Consider the following 21990-nt stretch of genomic DNA (forward strand, 5'->3'; position numbering starts at 1 on the left):
AGCTACTCCTTAAATTTTTGTAGGTTTGCAGTAATTTTAGTGTTTGAATCACCTATATATTTTGATGCTTCTCCTAATGTCTTAGTTAAGAAAGTGAGAGCTGAATTCAGGCAACAGAAAGGCTTTCTCACATACCCTGCAGAGAGCAGAACTAATGTTTCAATAATGAATCTGTGATGAAGGCCTATCTCGCTATTAAAACAGCTCTATTCATATTAACTGAGTTTCATACAAGTATGCGGTCATGTCCTGAGGCACTATGAATACTCTACATTAAATTTCACTCAATTTTTAAACAGCTTTGACAGTATTTTGAAATGTCTGTTCTCGAGATTATCTTTTGGTACAGTTTCTCACAGTGACTGTATTAGTTGATGCTGGCACCAACCCATTTAATAATACTGATGCTGACAGACACAAATTATGTAACATTTATTTGAACTCCTTTTTTGATTTCTTTTTTTTTTTTTTTTTTTCCAGTGGGAGTGCTTGTGGTCCTTCATTCTCTTCTGCACTTTCTCCTTGTTACTGGTTTGGTTTTACTTCTGGTGGGAGGCGCACAATGACTACAACGAGTTTAACTGGTGAGTAGGATTTATAAAATCACACGCTTTCATAAACAATCCCAAAATCGCTGTTTCTCTGAAGAGACATATAAGAAACTCATAAGCTTTGCCAAAACAAATTTGGCATAATCCTACATTGAAAGTAATCCAGAGTTCATGGAAAGGTCTCTGATAGAACAGATTGCGTGTATTTTTAATAGAGAGGCTACACTGTTCTTGGCTAGTGTTCAGAATAGCCTACAGCATACTATGAAGTACTATACGTTGTACTGCATACTACTTTTAGTATGTAAACCAGTATGCAGTATGCAATTAATTCATAAGAGTACTATGTTAATATCTTAAAAGTGGTTATTTGGTATTTTGAATGCAAATTTGCGTAAAAATGTCATTTGTGAGTCCAATTATACAAGAGAAAGAGGTTGAAAATTGAGGCTGTTGTTATTTCCAGTTATTTGTTGAACAATAAATAGAAGGTCATGTTGAGCAGAGTGAATTATGGGATTTGTATGTAGTATACAGAATTAAAATATACATATAAAATATGTATTACTTTAATATTATACATGTGTAATCCTGTATGATATAAACAAACTCACAAAAACACCCCCATTTACATTCAGTTATGGTTTAGCTATTAAGTCACGCTCTGACATTTTTACAGTACCCGTTGCTATATAACCTTCTATTTTCCAGGAGCCACATGCTCTGTGAAACTGGTTGAGGACATTACAAACAACGTGACAATGAAAGCCATTGTTTGCTTTGTCCCTCAAGGTCGTTTCTTCTGATCTTTTTAATTCTTTCATCTCCTGTTTTCTCTTTCTTTTCAATGTCACTTCTCTCCTTCCTTATGTGGCCTCCACCTCCCCCTGCACAGTCTCAGGGGAGGTACATGAGTCCTTGATGTTACAGTAGAGGACAAGAGGGTTGATTCACAACGATCTCCAGTTATTGCCCTGAGGGACTGTGTATGTAGAATCTGTGATCAGACAGAGGATGTAACAGGCAAACCCTTGATATGGCTCCACCCACCAAGCTGCATTTAGCCAATCAATTCTGAAGGAGTGTTTACGGGTGCTCTATAATCTGCCCGGCCCCCTTTTTCCATTCTGATGATAACATACCAACATACTACTATTGCTGCAGTATATACTATGTACGCTGTATGTATGATTCAAAAGTTTGGTGTCAGAAAGGTTTTACCACAATGCAATGTGCTTGATTTGACTATTCGGAATAGCATACTACCATAATAGTAATCGTACTATTCGTAGTGCTGGGCAATGATTAATCGTGAATAATCACGTCCAAAATAAAGGTTTTTATATATGTATATATATATATATATATATGTATGTGTATTGTGTATATTTATTGAGTACATATAAAGATACACACATACAGTATGTATTGTGAAAATATTTACATATGTTTACATGTATATATTTATATTCATATACTTTACATTATATATAAATATATTACATTTATTAACATAACGTATTTTTCTTAAATATATACATGCATGTGTGTGTATGTATGTATACCTAATAAATATACACAGTACACATACATACATTATGTACACACAAACTTTTATTTTGGATGCGATTAATCACAATTAATCATTGCCCAGCACTAATTTCTGGTTATCAAACATACATACATACATTTTTTTTTTTTAATCACAGAAGTACATGTTTTTCATGCTACTTTATTATTTAACAATACTATTATCTTTTTTTTTTTTTTTTTAATGTTATCTTATTTTTGCTACTCTCTAAATTAAACATGTATGTGAACCAACATATAATAATAATTTTTCACTCACTACTTTAATAAACTAGTAATTTTACTATTCAGCCATTTTTGTTTATTAAATTGGAAATTATTTTGAAAAGTTTTTTAAATGTAACTTTGTAAAAAAAAAAAAAAAAAACTTAAATAAATAACTTTAAAAAATCACAGAATTACATACATGTATGTATACTCTTAGTTTGGTCTTATTTTACTTTTAGCTTATTTTTTGCCAAATGTATGCAAACAAACATATAATAGTATATATGTTGCACTCACAACTGTAATAAACTACTAATCTTTTTAGCCATGTTTGATTATCAAATCGGAAATAATTTTGAAGTGTTTTGTTTGTTATTTTGTATAAATAAATAAACGTTTTAAAAAAAATCTAAGAATTAAACATGTTTAAATATGTTAAATACGTTAATAATAATCTTAGTTTTATCTTTACTTTTATCTTAGTTTTTGCTACTCTAAACATGTATGTGAACTAGGGCTGTAACGATAATTGCACGATGTCGTGAGGCGCGTTTAGTCAATGAAGCCGGTACTTTGATTAGTAGTAAAGCTCCATCACGTGCGTTCAGCTGGAGCGGCAAGTAATACACAGAGCCGTAAAGCACTGACAAGCTACGCCAAAATCGCGATTCGATTTTGCGCGCGATTTTCGACATCGTGCGATTATCGTTACAGCCCTAATGTGAACAAACATATAATAATATAATAATATATATTTTGCACTCACTAATTTAATGAGCTAGTATCATCTTACTATTCTGGCATTTTTGGATATCAAAGCAGAAATTATCTGGAATTTTTTTTTTTGTAATTTGGTAACAAAATCTAATAAAAAAATTAAGAACTTTTTCATGCTACTCAGTTGTTAATAATTATTAAAATTATCTTATTTTTTGCTATTCTCTAAAGTAAACATGTATGCAAACTAACCTATATGCAACACATCAAGGAATAATATTATACTACTTTAATAAACTAGTAAGCAGTATACAGGATTTACTGCACAGTATTCAGGAAAACATAAGCCAGTGTTCAATTCTGATCTCAGCCGCTGAGTTTAGATGTTGAAGAAAGCTAATACTGACCTTGATACTGTGTCCTATGGTCTCATGTGTTTTATCTCCCTTTGTTTCAAAGATACACACTAGGCAGATGATGCTTTTTGTAAAACAGATGCCTCTCTCATCCACCTCTTTGGGAAAAGTATACTTACATAATCCTGAGCTCTCATAAGAGCAAGCAAGAGAAATGTGTAGCCAGTCAAAAGATTAGTAGCTTCTGTTTGTTTTTGAGGGGGTTGGTTATTTGATTAGGCCTTAATGCAGTCTGGCCATTATGGAGAACATAAGACAACCAGGAATTCTAATGCTGAATAATCAACTGCTAAGGTTTTTTTTTTTTTTTTTTTACGGTATTGTGCTCCCACAGGTTTTTATATAACCGTTCAGGGGAGTGGAGTGATGGAACCGTTCCCATATTGGCCGCTACGGCAGCTGGTTTCACCTATATTGCATTTTTAATGGTGAGTTGTAACTGCTGTGAAGCAGTGATACTGCATACTAAAACCTCTCCAAAACCACCAATGCTTTAACTCTCTCAGACATGTGTGTACATGTTACTATTCAGAATTATTATGATGTTTTAGCTCCATACCCCAGCTATCAATTCATCTGAACAGTTGCTGTCATCCAGTGTTTCACTGAATGTACTATTTGTCCCTTTTTGGTCCAGATTTTAGCCCTGTGCCACGTAGCTGTCGGGCAGCAGTTAAACCTCCACTGGCTCCACAAGGTACCTGTCAACCTCTGATTTTTTTTTTTTTCCCAGAATAGAAAAAGAAAAGCTTGTCCGTTTGTGTGAGACAAACCAAATTAACCTTGACACAGTGTCACAAACACCTCGTTATGCCCTGAGGCTGACTTAAAGTAGTATTTCCTGTTTGTTCATGAACAGAAATGGAGCATTGTGGATTTTCAGTGTAGTTTGCTGAATAAGTGATGCAGAATTGCGTAAAATGAAGTGAAACTGAATGAAGTGGTCTGTGTTTTTCTCTCTAGATTGGTGTGACAGCTGCTTTGCTCACTACAATAATTGGTGTGATATCGGTCACTCAAATGTGGGGAGAGGAATGGGATGTAGTTTGGATTTCTCTTCAGGTACATTCTTTTAGATGTTCTTTTCCTCCACTGTCTAGACATTTCTCTTATTATATCCATGTTTGTCTCTGTTATAATTCAGGCTACTGGTCCTTTCCTGCACATCGGTGCTTTAGCTGCAGTTACCGCTTTGGCCTGGCTGGTGGCCGGACAAGTGGCGCGAGCGGAGAAAACCAGTAAGATGAATCCACCTCCTCGCTTAAAGATCAGTCTCTCAGTTAGTCATCATTATTAACTAGATGTTAATTATTAAAGGGATACACAGAGAAATCCTCTGTCCCGATACATTCCTGTCGTCACACAGAAACGGATTGCTGTCTCTGCTAGCTCAATGCGCTCGTGTTTCATGTTACAGCATTAGGGGGAAAATTAATATACTGCTATTGATTCCTCATTTCAGTTTACCCAAGCTCATCTGATTGAACTAAGCACAGATTTAACTGGCTCATCTCATTTAGTTAATCGGAAGACTTTCTCTGTATTCCTTAGAGACGTACACTGAGCATAAACTACAGTTCAGAAGTTTGGAGTCAAAGAGATTTTTGAAAGAATATTATGTTCACCAAAACTGTATTTATATTTGCATGTATTAAAGCAGTAATATTGTAAAAACCAGAATTAGAATTTCCTGATAATTTACTCACCCCTATGTTATCCAAGATGTTCCTGTCCTCCTTTCTTCAGTCAAAAAGAATGAAGTTTTTTTGAGGAAAACAGTTCAGGATTTTTCTCCATATAGTGGACTTCAATGGGGATCATTGAGTTGAAGGTCCAACTTGCAGATTCAATGCAGCTATAATGGACTCTACACGATCCCAGCCGAGGTATAAGGGCCTTATATAGTGAAACTTTTCTTAAAAAAAAAAACAAAAGTATATACTTTCTGACCACAAATGCACATCTTGCACTAGCTCTGCATCTACGACTTCATGCATTACGTAGTCATGTTGGAAAGGTCACGCATGATGTAGGCGGAAGTATCGACCCAGTGTTTACAAAGCGAACGTCAAACATCCTTTTGTAATATTATAGAAGTCTTTACTGTTCTCAATTTTTATCAATTTAATGCATCCTTGCTACATAAAAAGTATTATATAATAACAGAACCCAAACTTTTGAATGTTTGCATTTTGTCTTAATAATTTGTAAATTTCACTAAGTAGCCTCAAAATTTCTTTAAGATGTAGGTCTATCCTCCTGAAACATACTTTGTGCAAGCATGTGAACTAAAATAGCTGTGTAAGCTCAATTCCACACCTCATACATTAAGAAATGCCACTAAAGATTAGTATGTTTTCAGCATTATCACAAGAGAAGTTATTGCACACTTTAGCCTTCTACACTTAGTGTTTTCTTCAGGTCAGCTAGGTGGAATCAGCACTCCTTAACAGTCGACATTTTATATCATATGAACAGTAACTCTTACTTACAACAACACCAGCGATAGAAAACACATTAGGTATGTACAACGAGGCCACACAGATTGAATGTATTGGCTAAGCATTCACATCTGCATTGTGTGCCTGTTTCTAACCTAAAATTTCCATTTAGGCATTTTCTTTTGAAAAAAAAAAAAAAAAAGTTACTTTGGCATAACACGTGATCATTCAAAATGATTTAAAAAGCTGTTTTATAGCCATTTTCATTTTATGCCTTAAAGGATTAGTTCACTTATAGAAAAAAAAATTCCATGTCATTCAAGATGTTCATGTCTGTCTTTCTTCTGTTGAAAAGAAATTAAGGTTTTTGAGGAAAACATTGCAGAATTTTTCTCTGTATAGTGGACTTCAATGGGGATCAGCGGGTTGAAGGTCAAAACTGCAGTTTTCACAATCCCAGCCATGGAATAAGGGTCTTACCTAGTGAAACGATCAGTCATTTTCAAAAAAAAAAAAAATTAATATACTTTTTAACCACAAATGCTCATCTTGCACTAGCTCTGCGATGCGCATGCGCTTCTTCGTGCATTACATAATCACGTTGGAAAAGTCATGCGCAGTTAGTTATTTGTCTGTGTACTTCGGTTCAAAAAGGTAGGGTAGGGCGTAAACCTCCATCTCATTTCCTCCAACTTCAAAATTGTCTGATATCGCTGTTTTACCTTTTTCTTAAAGTGTGTTTGACTTTCTTTGCACGGTTACTTTTTAAACACTACCTTCTGTCTACATTGCATGTGCGTGATTACATAATGCGTGAAATCGAGCTAGTGCAAGACAAGCATTTGTGGTTAAAAAGTATATAAATTATTATTATTTTTTTAAAACGATCGATCGTTTCGATCCTTCTTCCTTGGCTGGGATTTTGTAGAGCCCTTTGAAGCTACATTGAAACTGCATTTTGGACCTTCAACACGTTGGCTCCCATTGAAGTACACTATATGGAGAAAAATCCTGGAATGTTTTTCTCAAAAACCTGAATTTCTTTTCCACTGAGGAAAGAAAGACATGAACATCTTGGATGATGTAGGGGTGAGTAAATGATCAGGACAGTTTTATTCTGGAAGTTCCTGTACCTTCAGCTAACTAAGTTGTTGGTTCTCTAGGGTTTCAGGTGATGGTTCTCCTCCTCTACCTGAGTGTTCTCCTCACGCTCTACTTCATTCCGCTGTCAATCACCTCACCCTGTATTATGGAGCGTGGGAGTCTCAAAGCAGCACCCGCCATCATCGGCCATCAAGGAGCTCCAATGGTGAGATGCCAAATTGTCAACATTGTGCTGTGTACTTCCTGTCTTCCCTAGATGCTACATCTAACTCAGGCTACATCAAGGATTGCTGGAGGCAGTTTGGTCTTTTCTCTCTCTCTGTGGCACATCTCTTTCCCCTGTCTTTCCATCCCTCACTATCTTTCTCTCTTTCTTTCTCCCCCTCCATTTATCTTTCTCATATTTCTTTTCCCTGGCTTGTCATAGCTAAATATAACTCGGGAAAGAGCCACTGAGAATCTCTGTGTAGGCGTTGTTCAAGGTTTGGTGGTTATGAAGGGTTTTCAATACACCCGTGTGTATCATTGGTCTATTGTGAAATGGCAAATATGCTTTTAATGTGTGCACGTTATTTCAGATTTATAGCGGCACTGAAAAAAAATGGCAAAAGTCAAAATCAGTATATGGACAGGATTAGATTTCGGAGCTAATGTTGATATTTATTAATACATTGTGTGTGTATATATATAATAAATATATACACCAATATGGAATAATAAATACATTCATAAATATATAAAATATATATAAATTAACTAATACATATATAAAATGTATGTATATGCACTGCTGTTCAAAAGTTTGGGATCAGTAAGATTTGTAATGTTTTTTTTAAAGACTTTTCTGCTCATCAAGGCTGCATTTGTTTGATTAAAAATACAGAGAAAAACAGACATATTGTGAAATATTATTGCAATTGAAAATAGTGGTTTTCTATTTTAATATACTTTAAAATGGTATATATTCCTTGGATGCAAAGCTGAATTTTTAGCTTTTTTTTCTCAGCATTTTCATTTATTTAAAATAGATTCGTAACAATATACACTGCCATTTAAAATTTGGGGTCAATTATTTTTTTTTCTTTCTGTCTTTCTTTGAAAGAAATTAGTATTATTTAGCAAGGATGTGTTAAATTGATAAAAAGTGATACTAAAGACTTGTATTGTTAGAAAAGATTCGTATTTTTAATAAATGCTGTTCTTTTTTTAACTTTTTATTCATCAAAGTATCCTGAAAAAATATCATAGTTTTCAAAAAATATGAAGCAGCACAACTGTTTCCAACACTGATAATAAATCAGCATATTAGAATGATTTCTGAAGGATCATGTGATACTGAAGACTGCAGTAATGGCTGATGAAAATTCAGCTTTTCATCACAGAAATAAATTATATTTTAAAGTATATTAAAATAGAAAACTGATTTTTTTAAATTGCAATAATATTTCACAATATTACATTTTTTTCCCTGCATTTTCGATCAAATAAATGCAACTTTGATGAGTGTAAGAAACTTCTTTAATAACATAAAAAAATTAAAATCCAATCCCAAACATTCAATACATGTATATATTTAAAAAATATTGATGTGTATATATATATATATATATATATTTTTTTTTTTTATGTATATATATATATATATTTTTCATATGATTTATATTATACATAAATATAAATATATTGCATACATTTCTCAAATGTATACATTTTATTTTATATATATATATATACATTTAAATATACACAGACATATACACAAATATACACACACATATATTATGTAAACGCAAACTTTTATTTTGCATGCGATAAATCACGATTAATCAAATTGACAGCACTAAATATGTGTATTATTTATGTAGTATTTCTTTTGAGATTTGTATAGTCAAAAATGGGATTCGCTTTATCAGAATTAGTATGTAAAAAAATATATGGTTAATTTCCTCTAATTTTGCTGAGTTTGTACGCGAACAAACAGATGATTATTTGGTTTGCATTAAAATCACCTATGAAGCACAAATTTACCTAATTTCCTCTGGGAAAAGCCGTTTCTCATCTAAATAGGGCTACACAAAAATAATTGAGTAAGAAAATGAATAATAATATCTCATCATTTTTACGGGTGGCGTGCTAGCAGCAGTGTTATGTAACATTTCAGCGAGCCTATTAGTGAACATTTTTTTGGAAGAACGTACAGTAATTGTCCTCCACCACTCCTAGCTACAGCTGTAAACAGCCAAACTTAGGTTGAAAACAAGCCTTTACAACACCGCAGGCGCTGGTTGGAGATCATAAGTGTAGTATCAACCACCATGGCTTTAAAAACCAGAATTCAAAATTGAGAGTCATAACCATAAGTGCTCTCCAAAGACATGCATACAGATCCTAATTTATTCCTCTCCTCATTCTCTCGTGCTTGAAAAGAAGCATCCTTCATTTTGCATTGATGTCACATGTACTAGTAAATCTAGATCCGCAGTGTGCGGATGATCACAAGTTGCTGCCTGCATGCCTTTGCATGAGCATGAACCACAGAGGATCCATGGATTGTGCATGTGTCTGGCCCTCAAGCACTCCGTGAACCTCCATGAGATGGGTTATTGATTTATTTCCAAAGAACGAGGAAGAGGTTTAGCTGCTGCTTAGCTCCAGGGTGAGAAGACTCTCACATTTTGGTTTAACAAAGATATTTCCATTCTGAACTCCATAGGGTTTAAATATGCAAAGTGTTATTCTCTGTATCATTTTTACTTCTTAATCATTTCATGTATTTCACTCTTCCATTTCCATCTTTTTGTGGTTTTGTCTTGCTTGGAAATAAAGAGTGCAGTTACACACCTAAAATGAATAAATCAATGAAAATACATACATACATATATTATATTTTGTTATATTTTATCTTTCTTTTTCTCTCATTTAGCTCGCTCCAGAGAACACTCTCCTATCATTCAACAGAGCTCTTCAGAGAAATGTTAGCGCGTTGGAGGCGGATGTGACCATCAGGTATGCATGCATTTATTCTGTCTGGTTCTCCTCCTCTTGGTACAGTTCAATCAATACATTATACAGAGCCGTTTGTGTGTGTGTGTGTGTCTCTCCAAAGGCACAAGGACACCGTGTGTTTCAAAGTGTGAATCCTTGTGTGGCCGTGTGAGTCTACTGTAATGAGAGGTTGGCATGACGTCTCTTGTGAGCCCAGTGAGCGCATAGTAATTGAACACTGGGATAGACAGGAAGACTTTAGAAAGAAGCCCCCGTAAGCTATAATCTACTCTGCCTGCTTAACACGCATCTTTAGATAATGGAGCAGAAATTGTCCATCTGTTGGGTTGTAATTTATCTCGGTTAAAGACAGTCATCACTCAGGCTTTTTAGATTGAGATATCATCTCTTGTTTGTTTAGACTGTTGCGTTCTCAGTATTTTTGTGTATACAAATATTAGCAATACCCGGTGGACACCGTCTCTGGCACAATTTTGAGTACCAAAGAAAATAATTTCATTTACAGTTAAAAAAAAAAAGAAAAAAAGATATGTTATATATAAATAAAAGATATATATATATATAAATAAATATAAATGAATGAACTATGTTAGATGATAGTTATATGTTTATTTATGTTTTGAAATATGTTTTCTTTTATATATTTTATATTTATTTTCGTGCTATATATATATATATATATATATATATATATATATATATATATATATATATATATATATATATATATATATATATTCATTTAACAGTAACTATAGTAATTGTTTTTCTTTTTATATTTTTTTTTTTTATATATATATATATATATATATATATATATATATACACACACACACACACACACACACACACATATATATATATATATATATATATATATATATATATATATATATATATATATATATATATATATATATATATTATTCATTTAACAGTAACTATAGTAATTGTTTTTCTTTTTATATTTTTTTCTTTATATATATATATATATATATATACACACACACACACACACACATATATATATATATATATATATATACATATATATATATATACATTTTGAACAATACTTATAAATATATAATAAAAATTATGTTTAACATTAAATTTAATATTTACATTTTAAATAGGACTTATAATATGTAATATAAAAATTCAGTTTTTTTCTTTAACAGTAATTGTATTTTTTTTATATTTATTTTCTTGCTATATATATTTTTAAATATTTAGGTTTTAAACAATACTTATAATATAAAGATTAATTTTTTTTTCTTTAACAATAATTGTAGTTATTTATTGTCCTGATATCATTATAAGTATTGTTCAAAATGTAAATAATTTAATATATATTATGTAGTATTATTATTATATATAATGATATAATAATATAGTACTTTTTTTCTTTTTTATATTTATTTTCTTGGCATATATATATTTTAAATATTTACATTTTGAACAATACGTATAATATAAAAATTATATTTTTTTTATTTAACAATAATAATAGTAATTGTTTTTCTTTTAGATTTATTGTCTTGATATATATATATTTAAATATTTACATTTTGAACAATACTTATAATAAAATATATAAAAAGTATATAGATTTTTTCTTGAACAAAAATTAGTAAATGTTTTTCTTTTATATTTATTTTCTTGCTATATGTATTTTTAACTATTTACTTTTTTTTACTGTAATTATTCCTTAGACAAGTCCCTAGATGAAAATAAAATTGCATTGTTTAAACAATAAAATTGTTTGAATTTGGTGACTGTTTTCTCCTGATCATCCATCTTGACCATTGTGTTGCCAAAAAACATTTATCATTTTTAGACAGTGGAGTCAGTTAAAAGCTTTGTAAAGCTGCTTTGGATCAATATACATTGTAAGAAAGACTTTACAAATAATTTAAATTAAAAATGAAGTCTTGTGGGCCATCACTGCTTTGTGATTGGATATTTCAGGCCACATGTTATTATGGTTTGGAACATCTGGTTTAAAATTAAATGGGTTTTTGTGGCTTTTAGAGGTTAAATATCTTGGCTGGTAACCTAAAGGTTCAATATTCAAGATTGGGTGGTCCACAAAGTACTACCGTTCAGATGTGAGTTGTTAAAAGCATCTGCTAAATAAATAATAATGAGTTGCAATAACACTACTTCTATTGCACAGCAGTCCTACTATTCAATAAGTGCATTTAGATGTTTTTCTGCCACTCACGTTGTAAGTTCGCTCCTCTCTTTCATTCTCTGTCTCTTATCATTGAATATTACCCAGCAGTGCTGGCAGGTTGAGCCCTAATGGAAGCATTTTCTCAGTTGCAATCTAAGTGCTGTCTAATCACATATACTGCTGTGTAACACTGGCTTTGGCTGTAGTCTAGATGGTGTGCCGTTCCTCATGAGAGACCAGACGTTGAGAAGAACCACAAACGTGAGGAGCGTGTTCCCAGACAGACAGTACAAAGATGCTTCACTCTTCAACTGGACTGATCTGAGCTCGCTGAACGCTGGCCAGTGGTTTCTAAAGGTATGGGTTACAGCTGAATAGCATGTAATGGTGTTAGCAATAAACACTGAAGAGTGTTTTAAATTTAAAGGGATAGTTCACCCCAAAATTAAAGTTTTGTTGTTAATTAATCACTCTCATGTTGTTCCAAGCCTGTAACAAAAACAGCATGTTTAATTAAATGTAAAGGTTGCGTGAAACTAAATTATAGATGTTTTTGGTACAAGAAACCCTTTGCTCCAGTTACAAGTGGACTTCAATGCTAATGAAATATTCCCCTTTTGGATCTAACACAGTACAGTTGAAAGTGTAAAGGTAATCCTTTACATTAGGACTGTAAAAGTCAGCATATATATCAGCTGGACTAACTAATTTTACTGAACGCAGGATGATCCCTTCTGGACTGTGCAGTACATGTCGACGTCCGAGCGCTGGTCAGTGGGGAACCAGTCAGTGTGCAGCTTGGAGCAGATGCTAAAACTAGCAGCTAAGTCCAAGAGCTCGGCTGTATTCACACTTCGCAGACCGCCACCCGATCACCCCCACTACCACGACTGGGTCAACCTCACCTTGGACACTGTTCTGAGGTCAGGAATACCACAACATCAGGTTAGTCTTGAGGAAGTGATGCTCACGTTTGATGTGCTACGGTTATTCTCATTGTCCTTGGATAGGGGTTAAAATAGATGTGTTTAGGGATATGATTCAGGATACAAATCTGTTCCTGTTTTATGTGGTTATGTGGTAGCGCCCCCTAGCTGTGACTATTATTAAGTGCATTATAGTTGTAATATTAAAGGGATAGTTCACCCAAAAAGGAGTGAAATTCTCTCATTAATTACTCGCCCTTATGTTGATCCAAACCTGTAAGAGCTTTGTTCATCTTCAAGACAAATTAAATTATTTTTGATACAATCTGAGAGCTTTCTGATCCTGCATAGATAGCACGTTCATGTTCAAGGCCCAGAAAGGTAGTAAGGACATTGTTAAAGTAGTCCATGTGACATCAGTGGTTCAACCTTAATTTTATGAAGCTACAAGAATACTTTTTGTGTGCAAATAAATGAAAATAGCAATGCGTCGTGGTACTTTTGTGAGCACACATTGAAGACTGACACAGAAGGGAAGAAATTGTAAATAAAGTTGTTTTCTTTGTGCACAAAAACTATTCTTGTAGCTATTTTAACAATGTCCTTACTATCTTTCTGGGCCTTAAATGTGTCAGTTGCGTTGCTGTCTATGCAGGGCCAGAAATCTCTTGGATTTCATCAAAAATATCTTAATTTGTGTTCCAAAGATGAACAAAGGTCTTGGGTTTGGAACAACAGAAAGGTGAGTAATTGATGGCAGAATTTTCATTTTTGAGTGAACCTATAAATCCTTGTGTATTATATTTGATATACATTTTTTAAGGCCTCTTAATGATCAGTATGATCTGCTGAAAAACCTGATGTACTGTGCTGTTCTTATTAAACGTAAGATTAAGTTTGCTTTAAAAATAACTACTAATAGTGTTAGTAGTGTTTCAACATGAACACTTAGGGGACTAAAACAACTTGTCTTTAAATGATTATCCATGCATCATTTTTTTAGGAAAATCATGTGTAATTTGAGTATCAAATATGATACATCAGGCTTGTGTGTGTGTATGCGTGCATATATTTATCCCAATCAAAAGATTAAAAAAAAAAAAAAATGTTTTTTAAAGATTTCTCATCTGCTCACCAAACCTGCATTAAATTGATCCAAAATACAGCAAAATATTTTGAAATATTTTTACTATTTAAAATAACTGTTTGGAGTTTTTTGGGGATTTAATAATTATATAAATTATTATTATTATTTTTTTTTTAGCAGGTATGCTTTAAATTGATCAAAAGTAATGATAAAGACTTTCTATGAACTTTCTATTCATCTTTTCTGTTTTTTTCTGTTTTCAACATAATAATAATAGTATTAGTGTTTTGAGCAGTAAATAAGAATATTAGAATGATTTCTGAAAGATCATGTGACTGGAGTAATGATGCTAAAAATTCTGCTTTGAAATCACAGGAATAAATTATATTTTAAAATATATTCAAATAGAAAACAGTTATTTGAAATAGTAAAAATATTTCCAAATTTTACTGTTTTTACTGTTGGATCAAATAAATGCAAGCTTGGCGAGCGGAAGAGAAAAAAATTTACAGTTCAAACCCTTTTGACTGGTAGTGTTTGCGTGTGTATATGTAAGTATATATGTATAATGCATATATACAGTATACTACAATATACACAAATTCTTTTGTGTATGTGTATGTGTAGGTGATGTGGACGGTAGACAGTAACAGGGAGATGGTGAGGAACGTGGCTCCGGGTTTACAGCAGACATCTGTGAAGAAGCTGCCCCTCGACACACTTCATCATAATGGCATCAGCAGGGTTCTGCTGCGCTACAACCAGGCCTCTGTGCAGGACGTCCGGTAGGATGCTGGCCTATTTACAGACACCTGGTCTCGCTTACAACATCTACATTACACAATAAAGGACTGTTTTGGAGCAAAATCTGCAGTGTCTTGAGGCACTGGTGTAATGAAATGAAAATGCAAAAACCTTTAATTGTTTAGGCAAAAAAGCACTGTCAAGTGTGTCAGAGCTATTCATATATCTCTGTGTTTATTTTAATAGGCTGTATAATGAGAACAACATCAGCCTGACTCTGTATTCGGTGAACGAGCCGTGGCTGTATTCCCTGCTGTGGTGCAGTGGGGTGCCATCCGTCTCTTCCGAGGCCCCGCAGGTGCTGAGGAAGGTGCACTATCCGCTCTGGCTCATGGTACGAACCCTCATCTGTTGGTAGATTATTTATTAGGCAATGGCACAAAGCCGTCACGCTTTTCCAAGATATATAATTGGTCAGCATCTGCTGCTCTGGCCTTTATTCAAAATGAGAAGCAATACTGCCTTTATTCATTTTTTTCCTAGAATATAACAAATATATGTTAAGGGGCAAATACATGATTGAGATGTTAATGTTAATGACATTTGTATATAATATATTGATAATATTTTGCTGTTTAATATAACATCAACGAGCATGTTGTATATAATATAATTAGTGTGAAAAAAAAAAAATTAGCCAGCAATGGCTGTAAAATCTGTTCTCTTGCGCCATCTAGTGGTGTGAGTGTCTGGTGTGAGCGGTGTAAGCATTTGTGTCTTTTTCTAGAGTCCAGATGAGTACTGCTTGATATGGATTTCTACTGATCTCATCTCCTTTGCTGTAGTTCTGGGAATATTTATATTCCAGAAGTAAGTGTCCACTTGTCTGACATAGTATGCTGTAGATTATTACCTAAAATCTAATTTTTAGATTATTTATATTCTATTGTAATATATTTCGAATTCTTTTTTTTATGTTTTCTTTTTATTTAGTTTTATTGTAGTTTAGTTGAGTTTACTTTAAGTTTTAGTAATTAAGCTGTGTGCTTTTGTAATTTTTATTGGTTTTATTATTTAGGCTTATTTTTATTTGTTTCAGCTATAGTGTTTTTAGTACTTTAACTTACTTTACTTTTTTCATTATTTAAGTTAGTTGCCAAGAAACATTTATAATTTTGGTTAATGTCTTTTATCTGCTTTTTTTATTTTATTTTATTTTATTTTATTTCATATACATTATGAGCAATAAATTATTAGAAAATTAAAAAATATATATATTAATATTTATAGATGGTTAGGGTATCCTATATGCATATGTTTAGGTTTTGCTACTAAAAAAATGTTTTAATATTTAGGTTTTGATAATTTTATGTTTTGTGTGAATGTAAAAACCTTTAAAATTTGCATTTTATATAATTTCATTACAGTGTTATTTTTAGATTATTTATATTAGTATTTAATAATATTTTGAATTGGATTTTATTTTTGTTTTCTTTTTATTAAGTTTAGTTAAAGTTTTAGTAATTGTTATTCTTTTGTCATTTTTATATATATATACACTACCGTTCAAAAGTTTGGGCTCAGTACATTTTTATTGTTTTTTTTTGTTTTTTTTTTTAATTAATACTTTTATTCACCAAGGATGTATTAAGTTAATAATTAAAAGTTTATTAAAAGTTAATAATAAATAATTTACATTGTTATAAAATATTTATATTTTGAATAAACACTGTACTTTTTAAACTTGTTATTCATGAAAGAATCCTGAAAAAAAAAAAAAAGAAAATCACAGGTTCCAAAAAATATTTGGCAGCACAACTGTTGATATTATCCAACATTGATCATTCTAATAATAAATCCGCATATTAGAATGATTTCTGAAGGATCATGTGACACTTAAGACTGGAGTAACAGCTGATTAAAAATTCAGCTTTTCATCACAGGAATAAATTCTATTTTAAAGTATGTTAAAATAAAAAACATTATTTTATATTGGAAAAACATTTTGCAATATTACTGTTTTTTTTTCTATATTTTTAATCAAATAAATGCAGCCTTGATGAGCATAAGAGACTTCTTTAAAAACTATTACAAGTCTTACTGACCCCAAACTTTTGAACGGTAGTGTGTATATATATATATATATATATATATATATATATATATATATATATATATATATATATATATATATATATATATATATATATATATATTTCAGTTTAAGCTATATGTGATTTTAGTACTTCAACTTATTTTAATTTTTTCATTATTTATTTAAGTTAGTTGCCAAGACATTTATAATTTGGGTTTATGCTTTTTTCCCCCTGATTTTATTTTATTACTTTATCTTATTTTATTTATTTCAATTAATGAAAATGTATATATATTTTTTAATTTTAGATTTAATTTTATCTAACAATAAAACTTTCAAAGTCTCATATACATTATGAGCAATAAAGAATTAGTAGTTTTGGTTTAAGCTTTTTATCTAAAATTATTATTATTTTTTTTAATTCCAGTTATTAAAAGTTTGATTTCATTTTAGCTAATAATAAAACTATCAAAGTCCTTCCAAATCTCATCTACATTATAAGCAAGATAGTATTAACAAATAAAAAATTATAATGTCTATAGAAAGTTAGAGTATCATATATGCAAATATTTAGTTTTTGCTATTAAATAAATGTTTTATTTTAATATTTAAATTATTTCAATAATTGTATGTGAAAATTTCTTTTCAAAACTGCTTAAATTCACTCGCAATACAGTTTTGGTCTGAAGGCAAATATGACTTTGAACGTTGTAGTAATGAAAGCTAAAGTTTGTTTAAAGTCACTCCTAAAACATCTAGATTGTGAATTCTAGTAAACAAAAATGTAATAACTTTGCTTGGATTGTTTCACGCAATCAGATTGTGTGTTCTAGTTTCATCAGATGTAATCAAATACAGCTTCCTATTGGGAATTCACATTGTTTGACCTTTACAAACAAATATTAATGCATCACAAAACACGATTACCTCCAGAGAGAGAACAGGAAGCAAGGATAAGAAGAAAAAGTGTTTGCATTGATGATGTTTCGCATTCTAATGTTTAACGTTGGAGATCAGCATCACTGGTAAATGTGTGAACTGAAAACTCAATGTGATGTGGGGCTCTGGATCCTCTACGTTTGCTGCGCTTGCCATAGTGACATTTGCATCTGCTTTTCTGAACTGACCTCTTGATTCTCTCCCTTTCTTTTACTCTTGTACCCTTTTCTTCCACCTCTCCTCCTCTTCTTCTTGCTCTCTGCCTGATGTGCATGCTCCTCTTCTCTGCTGCATTCTGGCATCTCTCAGCTATCACATGATCAGGTAATTGGGTCAGTGCTGTTGGCCCATGCTGCCAGTGTATATCTCCCTTTCTTGCCCTTCTTTCTCTGTATAACCCCGTTTCAATCTATCTGCCTGTATCTTTCGTTCTACCTGTATTTTGTCAATTCTATTACTAACTCTTCTTACTAAACCACAGCCCACATGATACACTTTAATATCACTGCTTATCACGTAACATATGATTAATACTTAATTGAAGTATATTGTGTGAATTGACTTGGATTAAAGGAGAAGTCCACTTCCAGAACAACAATTCACAAATAATTTACTCACCCCCTTGTCATCCAACATGTTCATGTCTTTCTTTCTTCAGTTGTGAAGAAATTTTTTGAGGAAAACATTTCAGGATTTTTCTCCATATAACGGACTTCACTGGTGCCCCGATTTTGAACTTCCAAAATGGCTCTAAACGATCCCACCCAAGGAAGAAGGGTCTTATCTAGCGAAACGATCGGTCATTTTTTTAGGAAAATAAAAATTAGTATACTTTTTAAGCACAAAAGCTTGTGTAGCACAGGCTCTGGGATGCGCGTTCACGTACTATTGAATCACGTCGAAAGGTCACGCGGAACGTAGGCGGAACCGCAGACGTGGTGATTCGAAGATGTGATTCGTAGTAGTGATGGGAAGTTCGGATCATTTTACCGACTTGGACCTTTGAGTCTCGTTCAGCAAAATGAACAAATCTTTTTTCGAGTCATTTCGTTCATTTGAGCAAAATCAGCATCATGTGACAGCCCCATAAGATGAACAAACGACTCAAAAAAACCCGAAGACTTGAAACGGGTGAATTAATTCCAGTACAGAACCTAATAGGTTGTTGCGCATGCGCGACAGAACGAATCATTCCCCGAGACGACTCGTTCTTCCCGATTCACATTAAAATGAACGAATCGTTCAAGAACGACCTGTGGACGCGCATCCCAGTGCCTGTGCTACACGAGCTTTTGTGCTTAAAAAGTATACAAATTTCTATTTTTCAAAAACCAGATCGTTTCAACCCTTCTTCCTCGGCTGGGATCGTTTTGAGCCATTTGAAGCTGCATTTAAGCTGCATTTTGGAAGTTCAAATTTGGGGCACCAATAAAGTCCATTATATGCAGAAAAATCCTGAAATGCTTTCCTCAAAAACCATACTTTCTTTACGACTGAAGACAGAAAGACATGAACATCTTGGATGACAAGGGGGTGAGTAAATTATTTGTAAATTGCTGTTCTGGAAGTTCTCCTTTAAGGTTCACAAACAGATGGGTTGCTAAGTCATTCTGCACTCTTCCACTAGGGGGTGACAAACACATGACAGACAGTTACAGATTATTTAGTTGTAGAGTTTTTACTTTTTTTCAACGAAAATAATTTAAATTTTACTGTCACTTTTGATCAAGTTTTTTAAGTCACTGACCCCAAAATTTTGAAAGGTAGTGTACATGAGAAATCATGAAACTGTGAAATTCAGCGTGTTAAAAAATGGATAGAGTCATTAGTATCAATGCGAACTCCAAATGTTTTGTGTACGTGTGTGTTTATCTATATGCACGCGATCACAGGTGGAGAATGAGCGGGATGCGTAGCTACAACCCAGAGCAGATCATGCTGAGCGCAGCCGTCAGGAGATCCAGCAGAGACGTCAACATCATGAAGGAGAAGCTCATCTTCTCTGGTAAGAGCCACCTAACCACATCCTTTTGATGTTTCTCATATCGCGTGTATGAGAGCGTGCTATATGCAAGCTTATTACACAGCGCTATGAAATACTTGGTTCTGATTGGTCAATCAAATAATCACTAAACTACATATTTCACCATTGTACTGGTGCTATATGTCAGTATCTCATATGTTACTCTACAATGTCTCTCATTTCACCAAGAAGTTAGAAAAGCTCATTAGCGCCATCTTGTGACTCAAAACTGAAGGACTTCAGTAATCATTTTAAAAGAATAGTTCACCCAAACATGAAAATTTGCTGAAACTGTACTCACCTTCAGACCATTCAAGATGTACATGGGCTTCTATATTGGAACAGATTTGGAGAAATTTACACTACCAGTCAAAGGTTTTTGAACAGTTCTCTCTTCGGCTCACCATGCATTTCTTTGATTCAAAGTACAGCAAAAACAGTTATTTTAAATAGTAAAAATATAACATAATATTACTGCTGTATTTTGTATCAAATAAATGCAGGCTTGGTGAGCAGAAGAGATTTCTTTTAATAAAACATTACAACACTTTTTATTGGTAGTGTAGCATTACATCACTTCCTCACCAGTGGATCCTCTGCAGTGAATAGGTGCTGTCAGAATGAGTCACACTCAGAAACAATTCCAGCCCATCAAGTAATGTCTTGTGAAATTAAAAGATGTAAAAAAAAAAAAAAAAAAAAGAAAGAAAAATCATTCAACATACAGCTGAATTACAACTGTTTAAATGGTGTTTGATCTGTGCACATTTCTCACCTGATTCAGATGAGATGGCTTTCTCACTGGAGGAAGTAGTATTATGGGTAGACATGTTTGATGATGGATTTGTTTTGTAAAAATGCACTTTTAGCTTCACAAGACATTAATTGACGAACTGTAGTCGTGTGGATTATTGTGATGGTTTTAATCAACTGTTTGGACTCTCATTCTGATGGCACCCATTCACTGCAGAGGATCCACTAGTGATATATTTCTTTGCCAAGTAGCTGTGTAATAATAATAGGGAAAAGTACAGCCAACGTCCAGTTGACTGTACACGTGTTGCATGCAATGTGTTTTTGGATTAATATGGTGTGTGCATGTATCCCAACAGTGTTTGCATGCCTCTGTGTGTGTTTTTGCCCTCTTTCTAAGGTCAGCCACAGTAGCTGTCCATCTCCTGGGTTTGAGTCTGTGTTACCGCATCCCTCCATCCCATTCCATCTCATTCCCTCCCCTCTCCCTCCTGTTTCTCACTGTCCGCCACCATCCCGTCTCTTCCTGCATCCATTCATCCATCAATCCATACTCCGCTGACATCCCAAAGCTTGAATGATAGCTCATGCAGTGCTGTAGCATCAATGGCCAGGGTAACTGTGGCCTGCGTACGGTGAGTATGAAAGTGATGACAACTAACCCGATCATTCAGATATGTGGCAAAGAAGGCCTACAGTTTGCTTTTTCACTAGTGGCTCTGTTCCAAGTATGCCAAGTGCATAGGCAGCTACTATATAAGAAAGCATATTAGAGGGATAGTTTATCAAAAAATGAAAATTCTACGAGAATAAAGTTGAAATATTATGAGAATAAAGTCTAAATGTTTCGAGAGTGAAGCTGAATTCTCAAAATATTTTGGTAATAATCCCACATATATTCAAATAAATTCCGGTGGCCTGGCAACTTCTCCCCAGTCCGGCTATTTGCATGCACCATTCTCAAAATATTTTGACTTTATTCGCTAAATATTTCGACTTGTTCTCGAAATTTCAACTTTATTCTCAAGATTTTGACTTTATTCTCTAAACATTTTGACTTTAATCTTGTAATATTCAGTAAATCTTGGAATTTTGGATATTTTTTTTTTTTTTTTTTTTTTTTTTTACGTGGCACTAAAACACCATTGTCACACCTATGACGCCTAATACAATGCTGTCACGGTAGACAGCTCACTAGGATTTGGAACAGAG

The 21990-nt window shown here is 33.0% G+C and overlaps 1 protein-coding gene across 5 annotated transcripts in view; it reads left to right on the forward strand.

Moving 5' to 3' along the window:
• gdpd5b (glycerophosphodiester phosphodiesterase domain containing 5b) overlaps positions 1-21990 on the forward strand; it is a 55275-nt gene that overhangs the window by 33078 nt on the left and 207 nt on the right. The window contains exons 3-17 of one of the 5 annotated variants that reach the window (XR_007829175.1): positions 481-584; positions 3816-3909; positions 4119-4178; positions 4445-4543; positions 4626-4719; positions 7086-7231; positions 9950-10032; positions 12418-12568; positions 12935-13156; positions 14852-15009; positions 15215-15362; positions 15756-15838; positions 18312-18326; positions 19895-20007; positions 21179-21413. Coding sequence is in view for 3 of the 5 variants with exons in the window: in XM_051128937.1 (XP_050984894.1) it covers positions 481-584; positions 3816-3909; positions 4119-4178; positions 4445-4543; positions 4626-4719; positions 7086-7231; positions 9950-10032; positions 12418-12568; positions 12935-13156; positions 14852-15009; positions 15215-15362; positions 15756-15838; positions 18312-18326; positions 19895-20007; positions 21179-21192 (1584 nt within the window). In the remaining 2 variants the exon portion in view is untranslated. Of the gene's footprint in view, positions 1-480; positions 585-3815; positions 3910-4118; positions 4179-4444; positions 4544-4625; positions 4720-7085; positions 7232-9949; positions 10033-12417; positions 12569-12934; positions 13157-14851; positions 15010-15214; positions 15363-15755; positions 15839-18311; positions 18327-19894; positions 20008-21178; positions 21900-21990 lie in introns of those variants that run through there. The other 4 variants (XM_051128937.1, XR_007829176.1, XM_051128933.1 and 1 more) reach the window with 4 other exon arrangements.

Source organism: Labeo rohita, chromosome 15 (genome assembly GCF_022985175.1).
Source record: "Labeo rohita strain BAU-BD-2019 chromosome 15, IGBB_LRoh.1.0, whole genome shotgun sequence".
Classification (NCBI taxonomy): domain Eukaryota; kingdom Metazoa; phylum Chordata; class Actinopteri; order Cypriniformes; family Cyprinidae; genus Labeo; species Labeo rohita.